Source organism: Poecilia reticulata, linkage group LG1 (genome assembly GCF_000633615.1).
Source record: "Poecilia reticulata strain Guanapo linkage group LG1, Guppy_female_1.0+MT, whole genome shotgun sequence".
In the NCBI taxonomy this organism is placed as follows: Eukaryota; Metazoa; Chordata; class Actinopteri; order Cyprinodontiformes; family Poeciliidae; genus Poecilia; species Poecilia reticulata.
The window spans coordinates 4,792,570-4,799,851 of NC_024331.1; the positions used below are offsets into that span (position 1 = coordinate 4,792,570).

Below are 7,282 nucleotides of genomic sequence, written 5' to 3' on the forward strand. Positions count from 1 at the left end.
TGGGAAAATATACACAGCGAAGTACGAAACCTGGTAATGTGAAAGAAGGGACAAGTGATAGATGAGGCACTCTGTCAGGAACAATTTGCAGCAGGACTCAAAAAAAGCGCTGTAGAGAAGCTGAGGAATGTGACACGATTTAGCCACATTCCCTGCGAGGACAGGAAACCTCATTTACAAGTTAAGAACTTTGTTTAACACAATTTTCACTAATTTAGAGACATGAAAAGGAAAAAGTTGTAACCCTCTGATTAGAATCAAAACAAGACTAAAATATTTGCATCAAACAAATTCAATACTGGGTTTGGTAATGGTGTTTTTCTTCAGAGGAACAACAGTTTGACATTATGCCACCAAACATCTACATCTGCTGGGCTATCCAAAAAATGTACCAGCATTTTCCATCATGGGCGTCTTAGGACAAATCTATTTACAAATGTAGCTCAACTTGATGGCAGATTTTCTCCAGATACACACAGAACATTTTGTTCAAAGAAAAAGAAGAAAAAAAAAATACTGTAACCTTCTTTTTGAGAGTCTACGGAGCCCCCTAAGGGACATGGGAAATCACCACACAACAGAATAAATATTTTGTTCCCTCACAATAACAAAACTCTCAGATGACTTTATTACCCTGTGAAAATAACTCAAAAATAGTCCAAATAGTTTGGATATATTCTCCCCTCCCCGCCTTCTTTCCTTCTACTGAAAGTTTCTGTTTATGACTTCGAAGGGATGGGAAACCCCCAAAAAATCCCCCATATCTTTAAGGGGGCTCCATAAGAGTCAGACCTCTTTACATACTTCACACCTTTTTTTTTTGTCTTGAACAATTGTAAAAACTGACTTGGTGACCGAAACTACTTGGGTAACTCCAACTGGAACAATGGAGAGTAAACACGCCTTCAGAGTGTCCATGTGCAATCGAACAATACCTCTTTGTCCAGCTTCATATTGTCGGATCATGGCCGATGGGTCGAGAATGTTCCATTGCCTGAATGTACGGTGATCCATTAGAGTTCCTGAAGAGGTGTTGTCACAGCCGTCCCAAGATCAGCCTTGCTTGATCCCCCAGACGGACCTTTCTGAGCCAAATAATCTTTGTAGTTTCGGGTCAAGAGAGTGTAAAGAAAAGGATTGATGCAGCTGTTCCCGTAGGTAAGACATGTGACAAAGAAATTGATGTAATTGTGAGCAGCTGCAGATAAAGCTTTGAGGGAATCTGGGGAGAAAAGTTTAGCTAACTGCCATCCCCAAAACGGTAGGAAACACACCCAGTAGGCTATTATGATACTTAATATCATCGCTAGCACTTTTTGTTTGAGTCCTTTCCTCCGGGTTGAGCGGCTGTTACCCCCTAAACTAGCTTGCACTGTCCAGTAGCGCCTTGCTAGCCCAGCATACAGTCCAACGATTATCAGTCCAGGGACTAAGACACTTGTGAAAAACAGTACTGTAAGGTAAGCCTTGAAAGCTTCAGGCGTCCAGGTGGGGTAGCAGATTCTCTTCCCGAAGCCATACACAGTAGGCTTGGCCTCCCTGAGCTGTATCATCACCATCATGGGAAGCGTTAGAGTGAACGCCAACCCCCAGATAACTCCTGCGGTGAGTCGTTGGTTCCGAGACGAGGACCTGTGGACACTGAAGGGCTTGGCAACGGCACGGTAACGTTCTAAGCTCATCGCAACCAGAATGAAGACGCTGGCATGCATGGTGAGGAGATCAAGACTCAGGAGGATGCGGCAGCCCGCCTCACCGAACAGCCAGTCGTGGGCAAAGTAAGTGCAGACAACAAAGGGAATGGTGGAGAGGTAGAGCAGGTCGGCCAGGGCCAAGTTGACGATGTAGACGTACATGGAACCCGTCCGGCACAAAGCGGCTGAGCGAGTTACGACGAGCGTGTAAATGTTGCCCGCCAGGCCTACGGCGCACATGACCAAAAGCATGGCACCGAGCAGGGACGTCACCCACAGACCTCCACTGGCTCCAGCAGCACTACCACCAAACAGAGAGGTTCCTTCTCCAGCCCCTGGGGTCACACCAGGTCCCGTCTCAGAAGCGATGGTGGCATTGAGGGTGCGGTTCATTGCAGATTTCTGACTTTATGAGAACATGTTCTAATCAAGCCAAGTGCAAATCAAACACTCTTTACAGCTTATGGTGTTTGAGACTAGTTAAACCTGACCAAAGAGGAAACAGAAAATAATGACAATAAGTGTTACGGAAAAAATAGTACTGTACAGAGCAGATTTAAATTCAGTACTCACACAACCCGAGTCTGAAAATTGCTGGCTCCTTCCAGTGTTTGTTGCCCAATTTCTTCCAATTTATTTATGCTCGCAATAAGCAATGTTCTCACTTCCAGACAGTAAGGATCCCTCCCACTGGGTCTGGGTTAAAGTAGAATCAATATGAGATTTTTGTGAGCAGTAGGGAAGTCTCAGCCCGTCAAATGGACAAACTGTGCTTCAAGCCTTTGGTGGCGAGTACTGAGCTGTTTTTGAGAGGACTCCAGTTGCTAATATCTTAGGAGTAGTTTCTACAACAGAGAGAAGAAAAAAGATCCCTTCTCCACTTTTACATAATTTGTAATTCTAATAACTCCCACTCGCTTAACTTTTCTTGAAGGCACCAAGTTAGGTTATACGAGCAATCGTCTTGCATCCATTCAGTCAAAACTTGTCTCCTGTCCCTCTAGGCTTCTTTGCAGATGTTGCCATTCGAGACATCAAGGTAAAAATCCTTCATTTCCATATAACCCATGATGATTTCCTGCTGGTCTTGTTTATCTACTTGGTTTCCTGTGGTGGAAGACGAACCATCCGTTTCTCCTCGGCTAAGAAAATCCAGCTTCCCCTTTGAAGTTTTCTTGGTTGCAGTTCTCTTGTGTCCCTTTCCAGATCCGTCCTCCCTCTTTCTCACCAGGGTGAAAAGCTGGCACGGGCCGATTGATTTATGTGGCATTCCTCCCTGGCCTCAGCCTAATGTCTCAAAAACACCGAGGTGTGGTTTTAGACACCAACTGCTGGCAGGGGAAACTGTCAGCAACTACTTTATAATGCCAGAGTTTATATACTCCCATCAAAGTGTGTGTAAAATTGAAAAGGTGTCATTTTTGGGCCTTTTAATGAAGCGCTGAAGTTTGAATTCAGTATTCACTTCTCTCTAATTCACACAAGTTCAGACATACACATCTGCACTTATTAAAGTTTGGTTAAATTTTAGGTCTTTTAGCAAGTTGCAGAGAAAAGCATGACATTTCTGAAGCCATTCACAAGCTTCGAGCACAATTTCAGATAAACATTTGACCAATATTCTTGACAGATATAGAAGGGTATTTAAACTGGTTGATTTCTTTGCATGGGCTCAACTTATGTGAAYAATCCAAAAACCATCAAGGCCAGACAAATACGTAAAAAACATTCTGTAGAAAAGTTACGTACTGCCCAATTTATTCAGTTTATCTGCAAAAAAGTTAATTTGGGGTTCAGTTACTCTGTAAATCTTGAACTGCTTTTTCGTTAATTTAAGAGCACAGATTGTACACAGATTTACGTTTTTTTTTTGAGAAATCAGATTTTTATTAGTGAAAATCTTTTGCAAGTCAGCAATGGTGAGAGAAGAAAATACTTCTAATGGAAATTAAACTGAGAAAGTACATTTTGAAAATACAGAGAAATCACAAAATGAAAAGGCAACAGTAACAGCCATGGTAAAAAAAAAGACAGTACATCCTCATCAATTTCTAGAGTTGTATGTATTTTGTAAACTTGAGATTAGGCTTTAAATGTTTTTGAACCTATAACAACAGATCGATCATAAAATAAAATCCTAAAATCAATAGAGAGCAGGGTTTCATTTCAGCACGACCACAGGTGTTACACAAATACATTTGTAGTTTTMATAAAGAGTGGTACCACATGGAGGTGCTGCTAAGCCATACAACTGCTGGAATTGTTTTCAGCACCTTGCTCAAAATACATTTTTAAATTGGCTTCCATATGTACTTTTTTGTAAGAATACTATATAAAGTATGMATATGTCTTTTTGAATAAAAAAGTAACAGGAAATCTAATCTTTTGGAAGATGTAATAAAAAAATATARGTACATGTTACAACTAGAAAATTAAAATTCTGCTAGTAAGTCAATAATATATATGTATATATTTTTTTCCTCTCTCTGATAAATGACATATTGACCCATAGAAACATTGCAAAACAGAAATCTTCTTTTTCTGTAATGTATTGTACAGAATACCAAGCCTTGTAACTACAACAGCTAAAAAAAGCTCCAACATTTGAGTATCCATAAAGCTTTGACCATAGTGTTTCCCATAACCGTGCATATACTAAAACTTTACAAGCAGTAAAAAAGAAATTACAAATTCAAAACTTAAATACTTGGGCAGAAATAGCTGACACAATAGGAAAAAAGCATCTTTACCATCACATAATTTAAGCTAGTTAGCTAGAAAAATATCTATTTAGCCAGAAAAATAGCTAGTTAGCTAGAAAAATAGTCAGCTAGCTAGCTAAAAAAAATTGCTAGTTTTGTAGTCAGTTAGCTACAAAAATAACCAGCTTGCTTTGTAGCTTGAGAGAGAGAGAGATGGATAGGGATAGAATATACTTATATGGATTAAATTACTTAGTGTCAATTTCACACAACAAGTTTATTGTTGCATGTTATTATTATTATTATTATTATATTATTCACCATTAGCTGTAAACCACTTAATAAAGATAGAAAATGTGTCCTTGTGACTGACTCGGGACACGTAACTAACTTTGTTCTACGCTGAGAAGCTTTCACGATACAAGGGTCAATAAAAAAAAAAAGTGGTATCAAAATTAAAGAATAGTTAACGTAACCCTAACCCTAAATCAGACAATGCTTTGGCAAATTTGTTCTCACTTTTAATCCAGAAGTCCACATTTTTAGGATAAGTAGCAGRGTCGGTGTTGTGYCTGTCAGACTGATGGTGGGTGTTGAGGGGAGAAAAGGCCTCTGGTCTGTCAGTGTCGGTGCCTTAACAAGGCCTCCACTTTGAACACAAACAGAAAGCCAAAGTTAATGTAAACCTCCTTGCAGCTAATAAAGTCATTTTTAAAAAGCATTAGATAAGTCTGAATCCTTACTTGTGTAATCCTGAGGGGACATCTGAGTGTTCATGACATTCTTGAAGTGCTTCAGCCATTCCTGTTGGTCACTCTCCGTCTCGCACGTAAACAGGAAGGAGCGCTCAGGTGTTTCTATAGTGATGCCATATTGCCAAGCGCCGTTGCAGGAGGTCCCAGATGGTAAGCCGGCAGAAGCACTGTAATGGTTGTCATTGTTCCCCAGGAATACCTCACCTTTAGCAAAGGCATCCTTCAAACACAGGCAAAATAAAAGAAAGAGGCAAAATGTTATAGGAAACTTTTGGTTTTAATCATTTCCAGTAAGCTATTTTTAGCATACTACTGTCCATTTTCCTCATTTTGTTAATGAAACAATTTTAATTTTATATACCTGATTAGATATTTACACAATGGAGAGAATATATTTTCAATTTTATTTTATAACAATACCTTCATTATGATTATAGCAAAAATATGCTGCAAAACGTCAAACCTTACCAAGTATTTTTGTCTAGTTTCTAGTGTAAATACCTTAGTGCACTTTAAATAAGACTAACTGGTGAATAACTTTTCAGAAAGATGCAGGAGCTTCTTTTAAGTCAATAATTCTTGAATATTTACAGAACCGGTTTAATATGCTAGTATCTTACAGTGGGGTGAAAAAGTGTTCGCCCACTTCCTGATTTCCTGTTGTTTTTTTTGTTTTTTTTGCATGTTTGTCACACCAAAGTGCTTCAGAACGTCMAACCAATTTAAATATTAGTCAAAGACAACACAAGGTAAACACAACATGCTGTTTCTAAATGAAAGTGTTCATTGTCAAAACTAGACTGTGCTGACATTAAAGAAAATTAGGAACAAATGAGAAAGAACGTAATTAAAACCAGTCTGGAACATCATACCAGCAATAAACCACGRTGGTTGTAGTTTTTCCTCTTTAGTAATAAACTTCTTCATTTAAAATCTGAACTTTGTATTTACTTGTATTTTCTTTAAAATTGGTTTGATGTTATGAGACACTGAAATGTGACATTCAAAAAAAATAAGAAGAAAGAAATCAGGAAGGAAACACGTTTACACACCACTGTAAAATGCCAACATTTTAAACCAACCTTGTAACCATGTTGAATTTGTTCTGACTAGGTGTGGCCATTTATCAAATCATTTATCGTGATAAATTTCTTAAGAAAAGAATTTTGACTCATCATTGTCAAGATAAATGTTTTTAACCCTGCCAAAACGTTCTTAAATAAAGTTACCGTGTTCAGGTTGGTGACACAAATCCCACTTTTTTTTACATGACCTACAGAAGCATGTTACAAATGGGAACATTTTTGAAGAGCATTATTGTGTTTGTGGGTCTATGCTTGCTGTGACATACAGTTACCWTAAAAAGATGTTGAAACAGTTCTTATTTTCACTTTTATCTTTATCACAATAGCTCAGCAAAATATTGTGATGAAACCGTAGTCCGTCGCCCACTCCTAGTTTTGRCTATGGGTTCATGACATTTTTTTTTACACAAACTGAACTAAATTTTTTTTTTTTTAAATCCATTTCGACTCAGTCTTGTGAGAACTACAGGAACCTGATTACTGAACAGGTTCAAATCATGGAAAAGTATAATTAAATCCCGTTTTCTAGCCACTGGTTAACCACAAACATGACTTMATCTCTACTCAGTATATTCAAAATGTTGAATATTGTTCTTAAAGTTCTGCTTTCATCCAAAAGTACTTGTGTGAGATTCATGACATTAAAAAATTGCAACCATTCCCTTTTTATAACTTTGTCTGGCTGCAGATGAACCGGCGTGTGTGAACAGACTCTCATACCAGTGGATCTTTGAAGTACATCAGCCGTCTCTGATCCAGWGTGAACCAGCGCTTCTTGAAGCCTTCCGTTTGCTACATAGACGAGCGGAGAAACAAAACCATAAATAGAGTCAGTAAGACATTGTGTTCACATCCATAGCACCGTGTTTATTTTAAACCGAAGCATGCCGTGCTCTGGTTTGTTTCCAGAACGTGCTGGCTGGTCTAGAAAAGAGGAAAGAARAGTCCCAGAACTCTAAATTCTTTCTGCCAAACCATCAATCGATGATGTCGGTGATATTGGTAAAGGCTTCCCACTGGAGTTCTTTCAGAGAACTCCTCTAAAT

General features: G+C 38.7%; 2 protein-coding genes across 2 annotated transcripts in view; both read right to left on the minus strand.

Annotated features, from left to right (window-relative positions):
• Nucleotides 1-635: 635 nt before the first annotated feature.
• On the minus strand, nucleotides 636-2,087 carry uts2r4 (urotensin-2 receptor 4). Its single transcript, XM_008405420.1, has one exon. It carries the CDS (start codon nucleotides 2,085-2,087, stop codon nucleotides 1,014-1,016), a length of 1,074 nt encoding a protein of 357 aa, XP_008403642.1. The 3' UTR covers nucleotides 636-1,013.
• Nucleotides 2,088-4,227: 2,140 nt separating this feature from the next.
• LOC103462536 (arf-GAP with dual PH domain-containing protein 1-like) overlaps nucleotides 4,228-7,282 on the minus strand; it is a 27,949-nt gene continuing 24,894 nt past the window's right edge. Inside the window, exons 8-10 of the mRNA XM_017303758.1 lie at nucleotides 6,957-7,028; nucleotides 5,140-5,371; nucleotides 4,228-5,045 (exon numbers count right to left, since the gene is read on the minus strand). Of these exons, the coding sequence (XP_017159247.1) occupies nucleotides 5,017-5,045; nucleotides 5,140-5,371; nucleotides 6,957-7,028 (333 nt within the window). The 3' untranslated portion in view covers nucleotides 4,228-5,016. The remainder of the gene's footprint in view (nucleotides 5,046-5,139; nucleotides 5,372-6,956; nucleotides 7,029-7,282) is intronic.

Excerpts from the sequence above, each read along its gene's own strand:
- uts2r4 (XM_008405420.1), bottom strand. The coding sequence starts at position 2,087 with ATGAACCGCACCCTCAATGCCACCATCGCTTCTGAGACGGGACCTGGT.